The following is a 23,338-nucleotide window of genomic DNA, read 5'->3' as shown; positions in this document are numbered from 1 at the left end:
TACACACGTAAGTACCTTGTTGGCTCGCACATGCTGTATCGAATCTCGGCGACACAATATGCGTGCTTACAATGCGGCGTACCCGGGTTGCCACGTTGCGTGGAATTTCAACGTGCATGAAAAATTTAAATTAGTGCGTCTAGGTTACTGCGAAAATTCCCGATTCAACGTTATGTGGGACCAGTGTACCAAACGTCTTCCTTCCGCTGCACACGCGCCGAACAGTAAGGCAGTTGCGATATACAAAGAGGCCACCTTATAGCGGCTCGTTTGCGCATGTGGCACCTCAATTTTGCCATTTCTGATGCAGTTCTTCCAAGGCACTTTGCAATTGAGACTCTATACTCCTGAGGTCGTTCTCCAGGCAACGCACGCGGTGCCTTGCTTCTCTAACCGCGTAAATATCGACGTCGGCACGCGGGTATTGCTCTTCGTCTATCAGTGCGCCGGTCATACCAACCTTCTTGCATTCTTTGCTGTTGAGGAAGTTTAGCAACGCCTCCATCTCCTTTTCTATAGAGGTTCTTTTTCTGTAGAGTCCTTCAATATCATCCATTTCACTGTACTGCCTATAGTCGCTTTTATATATGGCACAGTTACGACAGCGGTGTTTTCCGGATTCCTAGTCGTAAAAATATGAACCTGTGTATAGCAATTAGACGCATCCCGTCTGTGGTTGGTCGGCAATTTTCACCGTGTTAAGCACACATCAGGGTGCTCACACACTAAGTGTTTGTTAAAATAATATATGCTAAACAAATGTAGCGATGCGCTGTTGTATCGTCGGCGTTGTTGTGATGGTGTCCCGTGCAAAATAGCACGTCTTCTGCTATCGTTTAGTTCGTTAATTTTCTGGACGACATGGACATGCTACGGTGTGTGCTTCGTGCGCGGTGGGCTGGATGCGGTGTACGTGAAAGCGATGGAGCCACATGCCTGGGATTTCTGAGAGAAGACAAGGTGAGTTTTCTTGTACTGGTTCCCTTTATTCTCGACTACGTTTCAAACGCTCAAACCGTATGCAGAGACTATTTTCGTACTACCGATTCCACAAACGCGTCGGTAAGGGAAACTGGAACCGGTATGTCGAACGATATACGGTGCCCCGTTCCATAGAGAACACGCAACGCATCACCTTCAACTACCGAGCATCCTTCCAGGCAGCAAAGAGTTCGGCATCCTATCTGTGGGAGTTCCCGAAACGCATAGCAGCGGCTACGTCTGCTGACGGCGTATTAGATGCGTGGATTCATTTCAGGTGAGGTCACAAATCTGACGAGTAACGACTGCACAGGCACAAACGTAAAAAGGCGTACCACTTCGTGTTGGCGTTAAAACGCTTATCTGAAGCCAAAAATGTTGATACGTCAGATTGGAGATTTCAGTTAATCGCAAAGAAGTTGCTCAAACGTAGCAAGTATTTCATAGGTACCTTTCTCACCTTCGCTGATATATGTCTCAGACCTGCCGGGGATATGTCACTACTTGGGGTCTTTGAGAGCTGTACCGATTCTAGACAAACTGTCTATTGTGCTGTCGGAAAATATAGATCGTTATTCGCCCCCACAGCTGGCCCAGATAGCGGGCGCTTTCGGAAGCTGCCGGCTCTCCTCGAAGCACCTTTTCTCATTGATAGCGAGGCGTCTGGAAAACAACATACAGCATGCGTCGAATGGCGAACTTGCCACTGTCGCTATGGTAGGTTGAGTCAATTGGGTCAAACTTACTTTCGATTCTGTTTGTCATCGTACTTTGGTGGAACATTCGCTATGGCATATTAATGCATTTATACAAATATGATCTTCTGCGGCATTTCAATGATGTAGAATGCTATTATCACGGAAACTAATCGTCTCAGGCTTTTGGAAGATGCGCCATCTACAACTACAGGTTGCTTGCATCTATATCGCAGGAGGTGCAGAAGAGGTTTTCTCCTGCTCTCCACGTCATGAATTCACATCGCGACCTCGTATCGGCGCCGAGCAGGCATTGCCTGTTTAGCCTTCAGCAGGAGGTGACAGTACATGCGCAGAGGCCTTCGCTTGCTGATTTGCTTCAGCTAGGTTCGTTTTGTTTCTGACGAGAAACATTTTCTTAGTGGAAGCCTTCGCAGTTTCGAAATATCGCGACAGCCAGATTTGTGACATCGTATCGCAAATGGTGCGGCGTAATATGTCCAGCCTCACAGCCACCGATGTTGCGAACCCGGATGTTCACAGGCGCATCGTGAAGGCGTTTTGCAGCCTAAAGATCAACGACATACCCCTGTTCTTATCGATTCTCGACAACATTGCAAGTCGTCCGTACAATTATACTCCTGCTTGGTGGGTATGAGTGATGTATGCATCAATTTCTCCACAGTGTTGCTGAAATAGGCAAGCATCTGTCACTGGTTCTGCCGAGGGATGCCGACCGTGTGTCTAAGGTTGAGCTTAAGACATCGAAGATTCAGCGTTCGCAGGCATTTGGTGTATGCTTAGAGGAGGTCAAAAGGCATCTGCATCGGATGGGACGCCGCGAGCTTTGTGACGCGGCTGTCTTTGCGTTCAAAGCCTGCTCATCGATAGCCGCAAAAAGCGACTTCATGAGTGAAGTATCTACAATGGTGGTCCGCCAATGCCCTAGCAACGTCAAATACGACGCACCTAAGCTCATGGAGGTGCTGTCGATGCACAGCTCCTTGGACCAGGAGTGCTTCAACCTTATCTGCCGAGACATCTACCGGCTGGTAGACATGTTCGAGCCGGTGGATTTTCAACGTACGTCTAGGGTGCTGGTAGGCTGCGTCAGTAACTCATTTTCGCAAACCAATCTCAGCGTAAACTGAAGCAAAGCGGGCTGTCGAACCTTAAGATGGTGAACATGCTTTCGAAGCGCGTTGCCGCCCAGTGGGAGGAGTTTTCGGAATACCAGTACCACTGCGTTGCACGGGATCTGACTCTGGCTGGACCGCCATTTCAGTCCCTGCTAATGGATATCTGGAATCGCAACAAGTCAGTTTATGCGTTGAGCGTTTCATGACATCCCTAGGTATAATAAGGGTTTCAGACCCAACACTGCAGCACCGGTCGCCCCTTCACCCAACTAACAACACAGCACAGTGGCCACCACAACATTTTACAGAACAATGGTGCCCGTTGGCCCCGATAAATCTAATTTTGTAGGCCTTCCATTTAGGTGCGACGCCAACGCCATTCTCTATCCCATGAACGTCACAGCATACAGTTGACGCATTCAGGGTTCGTATGCATCACGTATTCCGAAGCATATGCACAGTTGAGAATTATATTATTGCACCGTGTTACGATGTGGCGGCTATTCGGACTCCTCGGCATCAGGGTCCTTGTAGTAGTCGCCTAGGAACAGGAAGTAGGGGTGGCTAGGCATATAGTTCCGCAGCATCCAGTTCGGCCCACGTTCCTGCGCCAACATAGCAACACTAAAACCGTAACCTACACTGCGTCGGCGATCGAGGTACCTTGAAATTGGATTCGTGTTTTCGGCCAGCTCCCTCTCCTTCTGCGCCTCTATCCATTCAACGGTGTATCTCTTGGGCTTGACCCCGATGAGCATCATGTTCTGGATGAGGAATGCCAACGTGAACACTGCTAGCACGGACGGCACGGCCACTATATATATGGGGTATTGCAGCACCCACGCAGTCCACGGCCTGTGCTGTCTGCCGAACTCGCCGACGAGAACCGTGTGGAAAACGCCAGCCGGGCGCAGCGTCCAGGCCTCCCAGTTGTACCTGTGGTTGTAGACGGCCTTCGAGTTGCGATACTTTTTGGGCGTGCCATCTTCGTTGAATTCGCGAGGCGGCGGCGGGGGTAAGTGATGTATCGGCGGCGTAGTCGCGAAGGTCCTCTTGATTATGGTACCTGCTACGTCAATGATCGCCCACGACATGACGCAATGGCTGAAATCAACGCAGCGCCTATCACGCAGAGCCAATATACTTACCGCGCAAAGACGCGTGCGGCTGTAGCCGGCAGATTATCACATTGAGATGCATTGTTATATGGAGATGTCGATTCTAACCTCCTGTTTTGATTGACCGGCCGAGGGAAGGACTACCCTGCCGAGGCTCCTTAGTACAAGGGAGACAATGAGCCAACTCAGGCGAGGAAGCAATGACGACGATTTCACGCCATCACTATTCGATTTTACGCAACCTTTTGAATTACAAATTATTGTCTTTGTGATGTGCCCTGGTGTCAGTGTTATCGGCGCGCGTGCGCCCTCTCGAAGTCCGTTGGATGGTGTCGCGTAGCCATTTCTTCTTTTGTTTTCGATTAAGCGACGAAGCTTTACTACATCATTTCATAACAGTTTATGGTGGTATACAAATTAGTGGAATGTGGATCAATACTGTGATTACTTCTTTTCGGTGTTATACCGCTACTGCGCTTTCCGTATTACATCATTGTAGGTTTCAAGCAGCAAAACCGATATAAATCTTAACTAAGACCTGTATCTTGCGTGCCCATAACCCGCTAATAAATACGTACGCATTGCACGGCTTGTGATATTTTTTCTTCTTTATTGTTCTGCTTTGACACGACTTATGGAGCCATAGGAGCAACTACTGCAACACACACGTTATTTTTGCTCCTAAAACTTGCAAATTGTCTGCGTTTTACTTGCTGGAACCACTTTCTCTACTTTTCACAAAGCTATTATAGCATTGCCACGATGCTAAAAGAGCTATAGTTAGACCCTCTCGCAATATACTGGTCTATTCTTCGGAATATTGCAAATTTTGGTTAAGCGATGGTCATGAGTTTATTTTGTCAGTCAGCCTCAAACGTACAGTAACACCGCCGGCATGGTGGTAGGTGTGAAGACTATGTCGATCATATAGTTCTCTCTTGATACACGTATTTTACAAAAGGTACATTAAACACCTGTCATGTTTGTTAATATTTATGTATTTATAATCTGGAATAATCACGCCAGGCTGTCTTTATCTGTTTAGCGGCTTTTCCGTGGCAAAACGGTCCGCGGCAGTTGTCGATGCTGAGGAAGCAAAAGCAACGGCCACGTTATATGCAATCTGCTTTTATATCCAATGTCAGCTTCGAAGGCATTTGAGTTCAGGTCACATCTGTTAAGATGTTCGACAAGTACGTTGTTGGATCACTGTATCAAGTGAGCTGTTTTCTTCTCGGGCTAAGCGCCACGCTTTTCAGCTCGTTTATAAACTTCGATGCGTACGTGTTGCTCAGGTTTTTGGGCGTGAGCGCCTTCGAGGCGCAGGCCGTTTGGTATTTCGTGAAGCGTTTCAATCTGTTCATCGGGATATTCGTGACAGTCCTCATTCTCGCTTTCGGCACAGCATCTAGGCGTACTGTGTGCAAATGGAGCTGGATACTGTTTTCGCTCTTCTTGAGCGTCGGCCTTTACGTTTACTACTACCAGGATTGCGGAGCCAGGTTCACTCCCCTTCTAGAATGGATTCTGCTTTCCATTTCGTTCGCATCTAACGTGTTACAATGTCTGTCGATATTCTTCGTATTCGATCAGGGCGCCCCTGTAGGCAGTGGAAAGCCGCAGTTCCGATTGCTGTTGTATCTACTGGGGGCTTGTACGTCGGGACTGATTCTGCGTTTCTTCTTGAACATCAATTGGAATGCGGCCGCAAGTGACGTTGCGTTAGCGAAGTACATGGTGTTTTTGATTAACCGCGTCGTTGTGGCGTTGTGTGTGGTGACGTTCCTCTCAGCTTTGATAACAAGCGGCGTCGTGGCTTATCAGTGGCAGGGCGCCGATGTGGAGTATATCACATTATCCCTTGGGTCAGCGGCTACGTTCTTATTCCACTATGAATGCTGGGGCGTCTTGTTTTGCACTGCCATGGGGTGGGCGATTACGCCTTTCTGCGGGATTCTTACGTCTTTCGTGGCTATAAAAACATCGTTGGCCGTAAATGCAAATGCATTGACGCTACAACTAGCTGTATTCCTGATAGAAACCATATTGGCTTTGGTTATTGTTCGTCTGCGTTATAGACGTTATGTCGATCCCACCGTCTGCGATATCGACGAGCTGAAGCGTGCCCTATGCAGCAACACGAAAACGTGCGAATCACGCGCCACAAATAATGACAACAGCAGTGCAGGTAAGGAAGAAAATGATGCACTCTCTGGTTCTGTGTATAATAGGCTCCTGCGGAATGCGCAGCCCTGGATATTACTCCCTAGCGGATACTGGAGTGAGTGGTATAAAGCGGACTGCGACGATAACAGGATGATGTTGCAATATGCGTCAGCACTTGTCAAATTGAAAAGAGCGAAATCTATTCCGAAAACCAATTGTGATGTTATCTCTGATTGTGTCCCATGTGATACCGATACACTATACGATCGGTACCAGCTTGTGCTAGAAGTCAAGTCGGAGTTGTGCTGGTTGTTGACCTGTTTTGTTAGCAAAAATGCCGATTTACAGGTGAATTTGGATAAGACGTTTCACAACACGCCTAGAGAAGTTATGGCAGGATGCATTTTTAATACTTTGGTGTCACAATGGACGGAATACCTATGCTGCAATGTAGACGATTTGAAATATGATTGCAACTTTTGTGTAAACATGGATGGGTATCTTCTTCAAAGTTCGAAACAGTATATGAAAGGAACTTTGAATTGTTGCTTGGAGGACGCTACAGAGTTGCGCAATGAAATAGGTAGATCTTCATTGTTTTGCAAGTACGAATGCGAACTTACTGAGGATGACATTCACGAAGCAGTACTTAAACTGGAGTGCACCTTTTCAGATTTTTTGAGGCTCTTGCTTATGGCTCAATTGGCCGATGAGTGGATATTGCTTTGCAAATATATGGAAAAAATGAAGCGCGGTCTCATTAAATTTCTTGATCACTGTAAGTCCGCGAATACGGAAGCAGACCAGGAAACAAAAAATCGTGGCGCCTCTACGCAAACGCGAAGAAGTAACAATGTTATATCGCAAACGACAGCAGTAGCGGCGTCTGGTAAAACAACACAATCTGATGCTCAAAAAAAGTGCGAGGGAAAATGTGGCTGTGAGCTCTTTAGTAAACTCTTACGGTGTATTTGTAAGTTGCACAAACTACAGTGCGATACAGCTTCGCGGATGCGAAATTTCAGTTTGGAATCGTTAAAGGACAAACTGCCTACACTTTGCCATACCCGAGCAACTTATTTGATTGCAAAAAGTTTCGCTGGATTTACGCGGTGCGCTAACAACTGCTCTTGCAATAAACCGCCTAATGTAAAAATGTGGGTCTGTGACCGTTTCAGTTCCCAGTTGGACGAATTGCTTACTCTCTTAACGGAAGACTTTGAACTTTTGCTTAACGGAGATAAACTGCTTTGCATGGCTATTTCGATTGTGTCATGTCTCCAAACTGATGAACTTATAATTCCGATATCGACTCTTGAGCAAATAGACCAAAGTGCAACCTTCTTGTCTGATTTGATCCGCCGTACTTCTGCCTTCGGCTTGAAATTGATGGACTACGTTCCTTTAGATCTTGGTTTTAAATACACAAAGCAACATTGTGAGTGCAAAGTCGGCTCGGTAATTCAAAAAAATGGATGTTGTTCTTCACACAAATGTACGGATCCGAAGTGTATATGCATACTATGCACACGTACAACTAATGCGGACGGTAAGGATGACTGTTGCTTTAGTATGAAAGATTGTACATGTAGCACTGGGTCGAGCGTAAGTCAGAATGTTAACACTGATGAATGTACGAAGGATTGTTGCTGTGATAACACTAAATGCCATGGTTATACTTGCGGTCTTGAAAGTTGTTTGTGTGGCAACACTCGTATCGAAGATTCAACTGTGGCCGGAGATACACCACTCACAGATCTTGTATGTGGTGTTAGTTGTTTGATGAAAGGACTTTGCATTTGTTTAGGCGCGTTTACAAAATCAACATTTTGTCGAAACAGCAGAGATGGCGGTACATCCGGCTGCAACCACTCAGTTATATCTAACGTCTGTAGTTTTCCTACATTTGTGGAATCATTAACCAAATGTACTAGCTCTTCTGGCGTAGGTTCACAATCATGTTGCTCGGCTGTCAATAATGATTGTGTAAATAACCTGACGTGCGACGTTCTGAAATCCATTTTCAAAGCTACAAAAGGTGCAGATGTGGGTGAAAACTGCAACACTATTGGCGACACTAATTGTATTGGTTGTTGTTTGAGTAAATATTCGTCTGAAAAAATTAAAACGTGTACGAATAATGGATGCTGTCATAATATTAAGGAAATTTGTGGTAAGGTCAAAGAGACCTCATCTACCATGCAACAAATACACGAAGAAGTGTCACACATTTGTAAAAGTGTGAATGAAATTAGATCCTTCGCTTTGTGCATTACTACAACGGTGACCATCATCAAAGCGTGCTACAACTGCATTAAGAAGAGTCTAGTGAGATTGGTAAACTGCGCAACGAAAAGAGGATCACAATTACAGGCATATATGGAATCTTTGATTAAAATGTGGAAGACAAATACACGATTGTTACGTTCCTCATCTGCTAATATTCAACGTCGTTGCAATGTTCTGGAGGCGAAAACCAGGGCATATTCTTCTGCTTTAGATAATCAGGTGAACGGTTTAAGCAGGACTTCCGAATCGATGAGTAGTATTGGTGATTATGCGCTGGATTTACACGATCGAGCATCGCAAGCCACTCAGGTTATTGCCACTACCCGACGTTCCTTGTACATGGACTCAGTTAGGAGCTTCCTTTGCAACCTACTGTGCACTGAGAAATCGAAGAATTGTAGCAATACATCGAGTTGCATCGATGTATTCGAATGTTCCTTTTACGGCGTAATCGCTTGTGCCATGTTTTTGCATATTGCAGGCATCGAGATTTTACCTGCCATAAGGTTCCTGAGAGAAATCACGTTATACCGGATTTTTCTAATGGCGTGCGCACTTATGGCACCTATAATGGTGCTTAAAGGTTTTGTCAAGATTTCAAAGATCCCTCAACAAGCTGGTTACCTCGTCAACGCAACGGTCCTTATAGGTACTATATGTAGCATATTACTCTCTTGGTTTTCGCAGGGTTACGGCTTTAGGTCATATTTGACCAATCAATTTTCTGTCTATTCCAAGACCTATCATCAGATGTACGCTGACTACGTTGACGAGCCCTTGGGAAATGTAAGTTGGTGGTCTGACGGATTCCGCGGCATGATGAGGGCAGATTTGAAAGCAGTATCTGATTTTTGCACTGTGAGGGGTGTTGTATACAATATGGATCCTTATAATTTGGGATTTTCACCTGTATTCGTGCTTAACCGTGAAAAATGCCCGGATATATCTCGTTCTTGGACGGAGTCTCATGTCACCTATCACATCAAGAACGTTGTATTGGAAGGCCCCAATGATGATTACGATAAGTTTTTTGACTTTTTGGCTCTGTCAACTATGTCTAAGAAGAACTGGAACTTTTTGACTGATGCAATACGCGATGATGACGCTTCTTATCCTATAGACATGCTATGGGAAGCATGGACGACCGGCAAGCGCGTGACAAAGGGGCACCACGCGTTATATAAAATTCGCCTGCGCGCGCTTGACACAGTATCAAAGGAAATAGAATCTTCCTTCCGAAATATGGGCAAGAATGTTATGCTGTTTGAGAAATCGTTACGAATGTACCGCCAGCAAGTACTTGCAGAGGTAGCTGCTAAGTGTTTGGATTTGCCGTTCGTACCCGAACCGCCGCGCTTCTCTGCGCAGCATACGGGTGTTGTAAAACTCTTTGAGGAGCAATATAAGGCACATTGGGAAGAGTATACCGCAAAAGAAGCAGAAAATACAAAAAATAAAAGCTGCAAAAAGGGTACAGTGTCTTCGACTGATACTTCGAAGGGGGAGCCTTTCCTTACAAAAGCGAAAAAAGGCTTGTCGCAAATGAAGCAAAACATAATTGGCTCTTTTAGCCGATTGACGGCTAAAAACAAGGATATGTCGGATAGTAAGCACGGGGATAGTGAAGGGAATGACATTACATTATCGCTAATGAAGAATCAATGTCGCTCATGGGCAGCGAATAAAACCGCATTGTGCAACGAGTCATATATGGGTGATGATCGTTGCCTAAATATGGTTAACGTAGTCGTGAATCGATTCAAGTCGTTCCTAAAATCTCGTGAAAAAGGCACTGTGTATGGTAGCGCAAGCGAAGTCTACGAAGCATATGAGACATTCCATAGCAGCCGGGATTACGAAACAACGGTGCTGATTTTCAAACCATCCAGCAACAGCCGTAGAACAAAGTCGTGCGCTATACCAAATTCACTATGGCGTTGGCAGCGTGGTGCTGACGCATGTTATCTCGGGGCTTTGAACTCAGTACGTTCTCTGGCTAAACTGGAGGATGAGGTTCAGGCTGCTAAGAGTGAACGCCTACATCATATCCTGGGCGAGTGGCTCCGTTTAAGCGGTGTGAACATAAATAATGGCGCTGTTAGTCTCATGTCTATAAGTTCCACTGTATGAGTGAGGTAGCCTATTATTGCTACGCCTGAAAAGCCGACCTAAACACACATTAAATATATAAGCACATAGAAAACGCTTTACTCTTTTAAAGGTGGCGTGACGCAATTTTCTTGCGGGTCGTAATACCCTTTTCCGTGTATTGTTTAGGCATATAATCCAGTTGGTCAGATGGTTTTACCTCACAATATACACTACAGAATCCTTGACTACTAATCATACTGAAATTATACGCAATATAAATGACAATAGGCAATGAATGTATGTACGAATAGCCCATAAACGCTCTGCTGCAGTGGCGTCGCTAAGATAAAATAGGGCCGTTGGTAAACAAAATTAGAATGATTGGTGAAAATTTTTCATTAAATATTTTTTGATTTGGATTTTGGTGGATTTCGTTGTTCTGTTCTGCCGGCGGATCGGTAGCTGAGCAAATATATAATTCCTGTCTACACAGCAGAAAATGGTAATAGAAGTCCCTGATTAAAGGTCAAACAAAGTGTAGGTTGTTGTAATCTTAAATTTCCCTGCCGCACGGAAGTTTTAATATGGATAAAATGGCGAATACAGTGAAGTACGGTCGGAAGACGCGCAAATCTATCTGGTATTTGACGTGCTTCCTAGTTGGCTTAAGTGCGTTACTGTTTAACGTAATAACAAGCTTCGAGTCGTACGTATGGATGCGCCACATGGGCTTAAGCCCCTTAACGGTGCAGGGCTTTTGGTATTTCGCTAAGCGCATCCACTGTGCGCTGTCTATCATTTTGATTCTGTTGGTCTTATCAAATTCAGTGACGAAGTGCGTCGTTATGTGTCTTACATGGTGCATATTTGTGAGCTATGGACTGTTATCGGCTTATGTATACTGCAATGGGATGGCTTTGAAATCCTCTGTGATGATAAAATGTCTGGTGGCATTCTGCTCGTTATCATCTATATCACTCCAATCATGTTTCTTCTTCTTTATATTTAATCCATATGGAGGTAAATCCATATATGAAGCGTTAAGGTGCATGCTATTCTTTCTGCTCGGATCTAGCAGTGCTAGCCTTATTCCAAGAATCATGACTTCCTGTGTTACGGCGTTTTATGGTATGAGGGCAGAAGACGTGATACAGACGCTGCTTTTGTTAAAGGTTATGCTTTACCTTTTCAGTGCAATCACATTCGTGTCGGCATCACTCACAGCGTTCCTTGTTCATAACAACTCGGAAAGTTCTTGCAGTGAATACCTAACATTGTCGGTTGGGAAAGTGTTCGGATTAATGTTCAATTCTGCTTCGATGCGTCGAACTTTCCTCTGCTCATTTGGATGGCTAATGTCTCCACTGTGTGGAATTGCCGCATCATCATTTCTATTCAACGTGACTGTGAAGGAAGGAAGACAAATTGCGATTCTGGACAACGTGATTCATCTTTTCATTATTTGTGTCTTCGTTATATATTCTTTTTCGAGGCCGTTCGCCGCAGAAATACAAGAGGGCGAAAATGAGGGCATCCAAGGAAATGATGTTGAGCAAATCGAACGAGGCACTAAAAGAGACGAAACCACAGTAACATCTGAAATCATTGATGGTGATAAGGATTATCACAACCCGAATGCCCGTAAACCAGTGAGGTTATTTCGTACGCCTCAACCCTGGTGTTTGTTGCCGTCCGGCTTTTGGAATGTCTGGGAAGATGAGGACAACAAAGATGCATCATATCTTACCAGCTGTGCGACAATATACAGTGTTTTACAGACGGTTAATGGTAGTAATATGTCTGCGGAAGGAAGCGATGATGCAAATGGCTGTTTAATCACATACAAAGACGTTACTGAGGCCAAGCACCGGCTTTTGCGTTTACTATCCTCCTTTATAGCTTCGTGTGATGCGTCTTCAGAGTCTATGATGCATGATGTGGGGAAATTAGCTAAGGAAAATTGCTCTTATAATGACTTGAAGTCTGCTATGGATAGATTTGTTGGGCAGTGTAGCTGTATCGAACATTATTCTCTTTGCTGGAAATGTGACATATGTGTTTATAAAAGCGATATGGCCGCAGAAAAGACTTCTGTAAAGCCACAAGCCTCATCAACATCTGCGGAAGAAACTACCGAGCGCACATCCGCCGCGAATAGAAGTGGTGGTACTCCTTCACATCAGATGAATCCAGGATCCTCGCACGCTGTTGGTGCGGCACGGGATGGTACGGTTTCATTGTCTAATTTCGTGTCGCTGGCTATGAATACCGTTAATTGTCATATGGGTAGGCAACTGAGTAACTGTATGGAGAAAGCACGTTCTCTCGCATCTGCAATAAGACAGTCACCCGAATTATCGGACGATCTGGATGATACTTCAATATTAAAAGCTGCTGAAAATCTCGATTATTTTTTAGAACAATTTCTGTTTTTACTCAGCTATTTGCATTCAGTCAATGAGTGGATTATATTATGCAAATCTATGGATACAATTCTAGAGCGTTGTCCTCCATTAGTAGATATGATGATAAAAAGACATGACTGTTGTAAACAGGTAAACTTTGTAAAAGAATGTAATGCAAATGCAAAGTGTGGCTGTTCCTCCATTTTTATGTTAGCAAAATGTGTTCAGGAATTGCATCAAGTACAATGTGAAATTGCAGTTAACATTTTGAAGCGCTCATCGCCCCACGGATCCTGCAGAATGCCGTCAGTCTCACACGTACGCGTGCTGACATTGATTGTGTGTTTCTTCGATATGATTATGAGCTCAGACCTTGCCATGGACGTAGGTAATTGTAGATGCAGCGTTAAGGAAGAAGGGAAGAATTGCGCCTGTAGATTTTATTGCGACACTCTGGATCGTTTGTTGTCCAATTGGCTTAATGATGTATCGTCATCAATGAATTATGGGGACGCTTTACTTCGTGAAACCATACACCTTCTGTCGAAAGTTATTGCTACTAATACACTGGATTTTAATGAAGATACGCCTAACTATATGAATGCGTTGCGCCGTTTTGTAGGCATTGGCAGATTCGCAGCAGACTTTAGTTCCAAGATTTACATGGCTAATTACCTACTCGAAGAAGAAAGTGCTCTAACGGCCGGCATGTTAGCGAAAATAAGTCTTGATTTCAATCAGTTATGCCAATGCGATAATAAATGTCATGCCACCCGTGGGGAAGTAAAAAGTGAGTCATGTAACTGCTTCATCAGGGAATGTAATACGTGTCGTAAAAGCGACGAATGTGCTATTGATATATTGGGCTCACTGTCGTCGATTGGTACCCCTACAAATTCCGGTGCATCAGAGTGTTTGACGAAGTCGTGCGAATCTTTTTCCGCAATCACTGCAAAAATGGAAAAAATATGCGAAGCAGTTGCCGATAAATTGAAATGTGCAAACACCATAGCATCAACGGTCACAAATTTTGTCAACAAGATTGGTGAGGCTACTACCAGTACGTCTGGAATGGGACAACACCCACATAAAAGTCAGTTGTGTAAGGTTGATTCTAATAACAAAGATGTGGCACGGTTACTTTTATATGGTTGCAATATTGATGGTAGAAGCCCGGATTCCCATGTTTGCACTGATTCCTCGACGGTTAACTGCGAAAAGGATAATTGCAAGTCACTATCATGCATATTAAAGACTTTTTTCACAACAGTTTGTGGTGAAAATGCCGATGGCAGTAGGACGTGCAAATGTAAAGATAAGGGATCTGACGGGTGCTGTTGCATGTGGAAAGAGGGTTTGTGCAGCGTTTTGTGCGGATGTGCGGATGAATTGCAGAAATTACTAAAGAAATTAGGCAACGGTGTTGCTGATACAGGTAATGAAAGCTTACTTTGTCGGATTAAAACACTATGCAATACTGTTGATTGCGTAAGGTGTCATTTGACTGATATAGATTCGTGTACTAAAGAATTGCACTCTATGTATGATCAGTACCACGGCCAACTTTCTAGTGTGGCCGCCTATATGTGCAATAGATTCAATGTTGAAGCAGAACACATATGCGCCTTGCAAAAGTTTTTAGATGAAAATGGCACTGTGTATGATTCTGCTTTAAAATCCATAACCAAGGTAGTCGAGTCCACTTCTGATTTGTCGAAGAAGCACGAGGATGGGATATTCAAATTGGATGACCAAGTTAATACCCTGACATCAAATATGAACAAAACTTGTGACAGGCTCCAGTCGCTGCAAAATGAGGTAAAGGTATCTCTGAAGGGAATAGATGCTGAGAAGCGCAATTTTGTTATTACTCCTACTGCTACGCAGCAGTTTGCTTTCAGGCGTAGTCTAAAGGTGTCCAAGAAGGCATGTGCCTCGTTGAGGAATTATATACGATACTTTGATATTGCTTGGTTCTTGTGTTTAGGGATTTGCTATATCTACGGCCGTTACTATCATTCGAGCAACGGCGGATTCTATACCACCAGCCGTAATTACGTGCTTCTGTTGACTATCAAAGGAGTTGTAATGTTCACCTCATATGCGTTGCTACTAACTACATGTCGGAGTTACCAGGGGTACATGATAAACATATCCTTGTTGTTCGGATTATTGATGGCTGTATTCATGTCTTTCGTCAGCCAGTGGTGGAATTATACGCTCTTCATAAAAGAACATGCGAAGCCCATTGATCGATGGTTTAGGCTGTTGTACCCCACATCGGCTTATGGGACGGATTTGTCACCGTTCACGTGGGATCACGGCTTGTCGAATATGTTCAGGGCGGACATGAATTACCTGAAGAACATTTTTACGAGCAATGGCTCAGTCATATACAATCATGACCCCTTCGCCACATTGTTTGATGACTACTTCAGTTTTTCGAACAAGCCCATTAGCTTTTTTGGGTTGTGTGCTTGGACCTCGTTTGAAAAGCAGCTCCGTAATAAGCTGATAGATGACGCAGATGAGGACAATTTCAAGGGGCTTCTTGACTACATTGCATTCAAGAAGGCGTCCCTTGTAGGTCTCGACTTTTTATTTAGCGGACCAGTATCGAACATTAACAAGGTACCCCTAGACCTTTTGTGGTCGGCCTGGAGCATGCAAGAGGCTCTCACGTTGGAACGTTGCGTGGCATATTCCATTCTTGAAATTGTGTACAAAGATGTTTATGGCGAGCTTCTCGCGTGGATGAATAGTGTTGTAACTGAAGAAGGTAACCATATGCTCTTGGATAGCTTCGATGCGAAAGAGCGGCAAACCCTGGCTCAAGAAGCCCTATGGGTGCCTAATGTGGCAGAACGTTATGTAAAAGCTCAGCAGATAAGTTCAATGAACGATTTGTTCAGGAACTCGTTCCTGCGAAAGTGGTCCGACCACCGCGCTGAAAATGCACACATGATAACATCTCCTGGTGCAGGTGATTCTACTTCAGGAGTGCCTGAAGTCGAAAGCGGTCTTCTGTTTGAGTCGTACTCACTATCTTCAGCAGTAAAAACATGGCGTAAATCGCGAGAGGAGGCGTGTGATAGGTTGTATGGTGGCAGTGCGGCATGCAATAACATGGTCACCTCTACCGCCGATCTAATCGAGAATTATCTCTCGGAGTCAGGTGTTGGCAACAAAGCGCTTTCATATGGAGATCTTTTGAAATATGTGGACACTTCGAGAGCCCCGCGTATATTCGCAAGCAGTGCGAATGCGCTTGAACCAGTGGATAACGATTCCCTTACCGATGTTGCATTGGAAAACCCAATCGGTCACTGTCAGGAAGAATACGCAACATTGTATTCACAACCGACGATGTTGATTCCAGAGCATACTGCTTCCACGCAGGACGAAGACCTGGAGGTGGATAACCAGGGGCGTTACTTCGTCGGATTCTGGCTCAAACACAATGGCGTCGCACTAACTATTGATGACGTCAAGCGACTATTAAGCTACATATCGGAGGAAACGAAGTCGGAGTAGTTTTATTTCGCGTTTGTAGTTGTGTGCTCCTTTGTAATAGCACATGCTGGAGCACGTTGTGCGTATCACGGAGACCCACACCCGTGCAACGAATCATTTGTACGTTGAAGTTGACATAACAAATTAATATTGTATGTTACAGCCTTCCTATGTGATTCCTTGTGCGCTGTACGTAATTCAGATTGGTGCAATAGCACCCACGAAAGGGTCACTATAGCATGCTGCTCTACGAATTCGAGGATGCTTAGCAACTGTACAAACGATTACGTGTTACCTTATGTGGTTGATCATTTCACGTAGAGGTGCAGATCTGCTATCGACTGCCGAACGGAATGTTACGTCAACGTTCAAAAAAATATTAGTGATAGCAAATTAGTCAGTCTTCTATATCCCGCATGATGCTTTCTATACTATGCTTGTCTAGTCGGTCGTATTGGTCGGCTGCATTCCCCTTAAGCGTGTCGTAGAACAACCGTATCAGGCGTCTTTGATCTGGAGTCAACGCATCTTCCCTTAACTGGTGTACCCACATCCCGGTGAGCTGCGATAAGAGTGTTGGCGCGAGATCCAACTCGAACATCCGGAGGGGGAACATGCAGTACAGGGTTACCAGTAAATCGTCAGTATTGTAGCATGCCAGCTTACGGTACACCTCGCGAATAATAGCGCGCGAAAAGGGACGACTGTGGTAGGCTGTCTTCATCGGCGGCAATAAATCAGGCTCCATTACGCAGTCCTCACGCTTTTCAAAGTGTATGCGCACAAGGCCCTGCATCAATATGCGGATACCCCTGGGAGCAAGCGCCGGCGTCCTGAAAAATAGGGAATGAAGGTACTGCTTCAACAGGTTCGGGAGTGGCTTCAGCTCAGGTTCCACATCCCAACACAGCGGATTTTCCGATATCGATTCAGCTGAATTAACCGTCTGTGTGTTGCCGTCGTTGTATTTCTGGCAGGACTCTTCGGTGGCCTTTAATGCGTCATTCAAGTTGTGGCCATCGCCAAAAAAACGTGATGCTTGGAGGTGGGTGTGATTCCTAAATATAAAATCAACACTACCTACATGCGGTTCTTCCTCTGATGGGAGTTGCATTATCGGGTAGACCGCGTCGAACTTTCTGAGCGGCAGAATCGTCCTGAAGTCACGCGGGTTGGGGTAGATTACAAGCAGCCTTGTAAGCAACTCAAACTGTGTGGCCCGGTAGGGTGGCGTGGAGTTGTATATCTTGCTAGACATGCCATCAACAATGGCGCGCAACAACTTCTTGTAGTACGCATACAAGGTCGTTATAGTTCCCGATGTTGTTTCGTAGGTCGGACTCTGTTCACCACCGTTACCAGCCAACTGCCATTCTGTTCCGGGGACCACGTACTTGCGAAACTCTTCGGAGAGTATGTACGATTGAATCGACCAACAGCCGGATATGAAGTCGGTGAACTCCAGGTGGCTCAGTAGGTGCTGCTTTTCGAGGAGCTCATCTAATACTGTTGGCGCATGTTCAACATAGCGCAACTTTAGAAACGATTCGGCCAACCAAGAGATGTACTTGAACTCCGCTGTCTTTATGCCATCCTTCAAGTGCTCCCACGCGTCGTCCAAGAACGCTTTCCCAGGGTGAAAATGGAATGTGGTGTACCCTTTCAGCAAAAGGCCAATCAAATGACACAGATAGAAATCTGGGTGCCCTTTTTTCTTCATGTACACGTTATGTATCGCCCTTGCGACTTCTATGGTGTTGTACCCCGACCGCCCTGCGCAAAATTGAGATGGGTTAATATCGTCAGCCGCTGCAGTGCAGTAACCTACCAAGCGCGTGGATCACCAAAGGGAGTCTCCCGATTTCTAACTCGTGCGCTCGACGTAGTATGACATCCTCGAACTTCTTGAGCGCGCCCTGTGCGGCCGCGTCGTAGAATAGTGAGAGGTCGTCAATCACAAGCTGGACGTCTCGCATCAAAAGATGCCGGTGCTTCGTGCCCACGATCTGGGCCACTTCATATACCCACACACGGTAGGTCACGTCCTGGTATATGAACATGGTCCTCAGTAATCTGGCGTTTTGTGACAGCTCATAGCGGCCAACCCACCTGTGTATGTAAACGCCATTCAGGCACGAATGCCGTTCAGGTAGCGAAAAGAAGCGGTGTAGTATCGGCTCGACAACCGATGCACAATCTTCGCTGTTGACCCGCGTCAGGTAGTACCCGATGTCCACCAGCTCGTACTCATTGAACTCATCAATATGTTGTGATATCTTCATCAGCAACAACCGCAGCTCCTCCTTTGGGGTGTTCGACGACACACTCTGCCATTAATATGCCAACACGTATTTATCCAAGGGGCTCACCTGCAGCTTTGCGATGAAATTAGTACCAATCTTAGTCTTATGGGTGTGAGGTCTTCCGAAACCTTTTTGGTTTCTGAAGATTACCCGCCTGCTTTCAGCCTCAAAGTCGCCCGTGTGGGAGTACGGTTCCTCTGTGTTGCGTCTGCTCCTCTCCCAGTCGGAGCGCGAAACCGGCGCCGTCCTTACCAACGGCACTGCAGCAGTTTGGGTAGCGATCTCCCTGCAGCCTTCTCTGCGACACAAGAGCTTAGTGGCACACTTCATTAACTGTAAACTACGAAATTGCGCCATTTTTGCGATAACGATGCGTAAACAGCAAGTAGTCACCCAAACTCTGCAGTGGCTGCGGCAGGAATCCACCTCATAGCAACGCTCCCATGATGGAATAATGCAGGTTTTATACCCAAAATCTCAGTGATGAAGCTACATATCGCGTATGTGTGAGCAGCATTGTTTTTAAAACGACACTCGGCGATTTCTATAATGGCTGGCGCGGACGAAATCATCAACGATTCCAGAGTTGATGATACAGTTTGCTGTTTGAAGTGATGCCATTCTCATGTGTTTCGGAGTATCTATGCATATTTAAAACGTTGGGTCTCTATGTGTTAAAATGGGCAAAGGATGATGTGTAAGGAAGACAAGCCTCTCCAAAATGTGTAACCAACTTCAGGATATAAATACCATCCGTTAGTAACAAATATGATACAGCAGATTTATTCGCAGATTCTATGCTACTTCGTGTTGGTATATATGCTATAAATTGTGTACGATTAGACTCACTCTTGAGACTACACTAATATGTAGGGTCTGCAGCATGGTTGGACCCACTTACATATTGAGAACGCAGAGCCAAACGTCACAATAAATTATAGCATAATTGCTGCTATATCACGATGCCGGGTCTCAACCCTAAACATGGAAGCCGGCTACTGGGTGTAGCTTGCGTCGGCCTCCTCGCATCTCCGTATATCTACAACGCTGTTAAGGTACGATTTTGACTATGAGCTAGCTTCTGAAACCTGTTATATGACATCTGCGGGTTATTATGAAAATATCTTATTGCCACGCCGCCTTATTATGTTCGCAGCAAGCATACTGGACACGCCGCTACAAGAAGCTAAATATGGAAGAAATCGTCTCGGATAGGTTCACTTGGCTACATCACTGCATGTTGGTAGGTGTTTATTGGCTAGAATTTTCATGGGATTGTGCGTTATCAATGCCTCCTGGCGATTACTAATGTTTGCTTAGCGCGATGAAATCGAGAGAACCCTGCTCAAGCAGGAGCAAGCAGCCGTAAAGAAAAATTAGGAAAACCTGTCGTATCTCAGGGTGTCTGGCCCAGACGTATTTGAACATTGTTGTTACCTATCGGTTTGACGCGGATGCCCATCTGCCATTTGAAAGAGCAAAAATGGTATTGGGAATACATGAAACACGCAATTCGCTATAATATCGTATATTAAACGTTGCAGCTTGTGGTACAGAAGCGTATTTCTACGTATACGCAGGGGTGTTTTGACGCCTCAACATAGCCTCTTCCTCAGTAATAATAAAGATTCCATTTAACTTATATATCTAGTTTAAAATGATTACCAGTCTAAGCTAATGTATGTGTACGTTAGAAGACTCGTTCGGTGTATGAAATCATTTTCTCTTTAAAGTTTGAGGGATTCCACTCAATATGGCAGCTAACGTCGGACGCATTAACGTCGATTATGCGCACGTTGAGATTGGAGAGTTCAAAGACACTGTGTACTGTCCATGTCAAGACACATTCCTTTTCGTCGACGCTCTCCAGAGCGACATCGAACACCTGCGCCGCCGAGAGATTGCTGTTGTCATGGAAATAGGGTAGAGAAAGCAGGAAGTATCCACTTATATAAACTGCAGGTCAGGTAGTGGCTACATATCGGCGTACCTTCTGAAGCTACTTTGCGACAACGGGGAAACAGGTGCCGTCCGTGCAACCCACAGACGAGACGACGGATATTATCAATGCGCTGAAGGTGCATATGATGTAGAGCGAAGCGTCTGTGCGCCATCCTGCAAATATTCCCCACCGTTCGTCATCGCCGTCGACATCAACCCGTTTGCCAATGCCGCTACCATGCAAACTCTTAATAGCAACGGAGTTGCCGAGAAAGCCGATGCAGTAGGCATGGACATGTTCGCATCACTCAACTGCCGTGCAAGCAGGAAAATGGTGGACGTTGTCATGTTCAACCCAGTAAGTCAAGCATGCGTTGCCGTTGCATGGCGATCTGCTACGATACACTATGCACTTTCTGATATCGCATTGATGCCAGCAATTTACGAATCTATGCAGCCATATGTACCGTCTGATGGCGACGAAACGGCGAACGAATGTTTGGACATGGCATGGAACGGCGGAGCTATGGGAAGGGAGGTCACCGATAGGTTCATCGGTTCTGTCAAAGTACGTTTATTGCACCTGCGCAACGCCGATACGTGTAACGCAGGAATACTTATCGCACAACGGAACAGTGTACCTGGTAAGGCAACATGCAGTCGACGCTCAATTTGCGCAGCTGGTTGAGAAGCGCAATGATGTGAACAGCGTTCTGCAATTCATAGAAAAACAAGGGTTCGACGCACAAGTGGGTTTAGCACGACCCTCCAAAGCCTAGCATATGCGACAGGTCATTATTACCAAGAAACTGCTCGGGGAGACGCTCTCTGTAATTCGGTTTTGTACGAAGAACACTGATGCGTTGGCCACTCAACGACAGTAAAATATAGTTTACATAATTATTTTACGTCTCAAAATATTGGAACTCATTGCTATTATTGTCGCTTCAAATGGCCGCGTAGACACGCGCGATGTTGTGTAGGCGCGTCAAGTCGGGGTTTAGAAGGTCGTTTTGGGTATTCACCTGGCATTTCTTCCTGGTTAATTTGTTAAAAATGGAGATACGGCTATGTGATTTTTTAAGGACTCAAGCTCCGCACATCTTCGAGAGACCGCGCAGCACTTCGCCATCTTCCTACACATCGCACGGCGACCGCGGGGAAGGCCGACATTACCACGATAGAGGCAGGCAGAGAAACGATCAACAATACGCTGACACCTCAAGAAGCGAGCGTGGTATGTCTAACTGGTTTTTAATGCCGAGATATAATGGCTCCACAGAACCTTCTTCCAACGTCGCGTACAATCGCTTCAGCGACAATGCTGCCTCCCACAAAGCTCCTGAGAAGCAAACGCAGCCCATATGGAGAGGGAAGATTGCGAGAAATGGCAAGAAGCTGGTGGATACCATTGCCATTGCAATCAGCGGACAACCAGAGGCCGTATTGACCAAGGTTGTTGCTCCACCCTTGCTATTAACTGTACGCAGGACGTGAATACAATCAACATCACCCACAGGCTCAAGTGCGAAGATGCGGCTAAAGTGGAGCCAATAGCAGGTACGGTAACGCAGAATTGTTTTGCTAATAGCCACAGTGTTCTATATGAAGGCGCGAAGGCCCGAACAACAGCGGGCCCTGGAGGACTACATCACCTACTTCCAAGACAAAGACAGGGTAAGGAGCCGTGGTGAGGCGATTCATATGTTGATAGATCGGCGTAGCAACGCTGGACGAGGACACCAATATTTACGTGTGCGCTCCAGGCACTGAGCTGTTTAAGACACACGCCCCGCATGGCGGAGGGGATTCCACGTAGGTTTCGGCTTACACATGACAAATTGAACAGGTTGATCGGCATTGCCGTGCCGTCTACCAGTCCAACACAGGAGGAAAGTGCCGATAAGGCCGAGCCGCAACAGCCGGAAGGTAGGCGCGGACACACACGATAACACCTCTTGAGCAGAGCGCCGAGATTGGCTGAACCAGCTCAACACTCTAACCGCGATGCTTGGGGCCAAGAAATGATATTTACGCTGTTTGAAGCCGTCTACACCGCCACACCGAGCCCTCCAACTACCTGCGCTGTCGGCGTGGCGAAATGCCGATTTTCCGAGCCCCTACAGACAGTTAAACACGTAACATTAAACACAAATAAGTGCACACGTCGTAAATTCGAAGTTTCGTGTTTTTATAGTGTCAGTATTCCCGTAATGGCGCGTCGCGTAGTGTCGTTCGCCGACGTGTCTACAGCGTTCGTGCCAGCGAAATGTGTAAGAAGCGCTGGGCTAGTTTAATCGCAATACTCACCGACCGTGACCGGCGATGGAAGCGTAGGACAATCCTCGCGCGCAGCGTGCCACGAGGATTGAAAAAAGATTCCCTGGGGTCACGAGAATAATCTACCCCATCTGAAACTCAGCTGTTTTTTCAGTTGTAGTTTTACCGCCAGCAATACAAGTAGTGCGATATATGTTAGAGCCACAAAGATTGCGCAGTCTATGTTGTTGTCATCTGGCAGTTTATGATATTACTCGTGCTAGCTCCTTCGTCTCAGCTCGTGGCGCGCGGAGTTCTGATCCTTCCACAGGTATCGCTTGAGTAACGTCACACAGAACCCTGGCAACAGGCAAACCATAGGCGTGGAACTGGTTCGACAGTCTCAGCAGCTCAACGGCCTGTTCGCGCTTTCGAAAG

General features: G+C 45.7%; 9 protein-coding genes across 9 annotated transcripts; 6 read left to right on the top strand and 3 right to left on the bottom strand.

The window, feature by feature from the left end:
- Window positions 1–286: 286 nt before the first annotated feature.
- BBBOND_0204920 (hypothetical protein, conserved) lies at window positions 287–556 on the bottom strand (the record flags this gene model as incomplete). Its single annotated transcript, XM_012912066.1, has 1 exon — window positions 287–556. One exon carries the CDS (start codon window positions 554–556, stop codon window positions 287–289), a length of 270 nt encoding a protein of 89 aa, XP_012767520.1.
- Window positions 557–932: 376 nt separating this feature from the next.
- BBBOND_0204910 (hypothetical protein, conserved) lies at window positions 933–3,021 on the top strand (the record flags this gene model as incomplete). The annotated part of the gene is made up of 7 exons (XM_012912065.1): window positions 933–1,258; window positions 1,295–1,428; window positions 1,463–1,698; window positions 1,859–2,063; window positions 2,114–2,324; window positions 2,362–2,776; window positions 2,818–3,021. 7 exons carry the CDS (start codon window positions 933–935, stop codon window positions 3,019–3,021), a joined length of 1,731 nt encoding a protein of 576 aa, XP_012767519.1.
- Window positions 3,022–3,315: 294 nt separating this feature from the next.
- Window positions 3,316–4,015, bottom strand: BBBOND_0204900 (CG8, putative; the record flags this gene model as incomplete). The annotated part of the gene is made up of 3 exons (XM_012912064.1): window positions 3,316–3,420; window positions 3,457–3,881; window positions 3,964–4,015. The coding sequence occupies 3 exons, from the start codon at window positions 4,013–4,015 to the stop codon at window positions 3,316–3,318; spliced, it is 582 nt and encodes a 193-aa protein (XP_012767518.1).
- Window positions 4,016–5,115: 1,100 nt separating this feature from the next.
- BBBOND_0204890 (hypothetical protein, conserved) lies at window positions 5,116–10,518 on the top strand (the record flags this gene model as incomplete). The annotated part of the gene is made up of 1 exon (XM_012912063.1): window positions 5,116–10,518. One exon carries the CDS (start codon window positions 5,116–5,118, stop codon window positions 10,516–10,518), a length of 5,403 nt encoding a protein of 1,800 aa, XP_012767517.1.
- Window positions 10,519–11,063: 545 nt separating this feature from the next.
- Window positions 11,064–16,418, top strand: BBBOND_0204880 (hypothetical protein, conserved; the record flags this gene model as incomplete). The annotated part of the gene is made up of 1 exon (XM_012912062.1): window positions 11,064–16,418. The coding sequence occupies one exon, from the start codon at window positions 11,064–11,066 to the stop codon at window positions 16,416–16,418; it is 5,355 nt and encodes a 1,784-aa protein (XP_012767516.1).
- Window positions 16,419–16,794: 376 nt separating this feature from the next.
- On the bottom strand, window positions 16,795–19,057 carry BBBOND_0204870 (hypothetical protein, conserved; the record flags this gene model as incomplete). Its single annotated transcript, XM_012912061.1, has 3 exons — window positions 16,795–18,170; window positions 18,226–18,724; window positions 18,767–19,057. 3 exons carry the CDS (start codon window positions 19,055–19,057, stop codon window positions 16,795–16,797), a joined length of 2,166 nt encoding a protein of 721 aa, XP_012767515.1.
- Window positions 19,058–19,662: 605 nt separating this feature from the next.
- BBBOND_0204860 (hypothetical protein) lies at window positions 19,663–20,080 on the top strand (the record flags this gene model as incomplete). The annotated part of the gene is made up of 3 exons (XM_012912060.1): window positions 19,663–19,755; window positions 19,857–19,943; window positions 20,021–20,080. 3 exons carry the CDS (start codon window positions 19,663–19,665, stop codon window positions 20,078–20,080), a joined length of 240 nt encoding a protein of 79 aa, XP_012767514.1.
- Window positions 20,081–20,453: 373 nt separating this feature from the next.
- Window positions 20,454–21,525, top strand: BBBOND_0204850 (hypothetical protein, conserved; the record flags this gene model as incomplete). Its single annotated transcript, XM_012912059.1, has 5 exons — window positions 20,454–20,623; window positions 20,663–20,999; window positions 21,099–21,278; window positions 21,322–21,390; window positions 21,433–21,525. The coding sequence occupies 5 exons, from the start codon at window positions 20,454–20,456 to the stop codon at window positions 21,523–21,525; spliced, it is 849 nt and encodes a 282-aa protein (XP_012767513.1).
- A 172-nt stretch (window positions 21,526–21,697) lies between these two features.
- On the top strand, window positions 21,698–22,669 carry BBBOND_0204840 (SPOC domain containing protein, putative; the record flags this gene model as incomplete). Its single annotated transcript, XM_012912058.1, has 7 exons — window positions 21,698–21,878; window positions 21,924–22,096; window positions 22,132–22,201; window positions 22,239–22,318; window positions 22,356–22,456; window positions 22,491–22,570; window positions 22,608–22,669. 7 exons carry the CDS (start codon window positions 21,698–21,700, stop codon window positions 22,667–22,669), a joined length of 747 nt encoding a protein of 248 aa, XP_012767512.1.
- Window positions 22,670–23,338: the final 669 nt, after the last annotated feature.

This window comes from Babesia bigemina (assembly GCF_000981445.1).
Source record: "Babesia bigemina genome assembly Bbig001, chromosome : II".
NCBI classification, from domain to species: Eukaryota; Apicomplexa; class Aconoidasida; order Piroplasmida; family Babesiidae; genus Babesia; species Babesia bigemina.
Note: the sequence above shows the minus strand (reverse complement) of the source record. Positions and strands in the feature narration are given on the sequence as shown.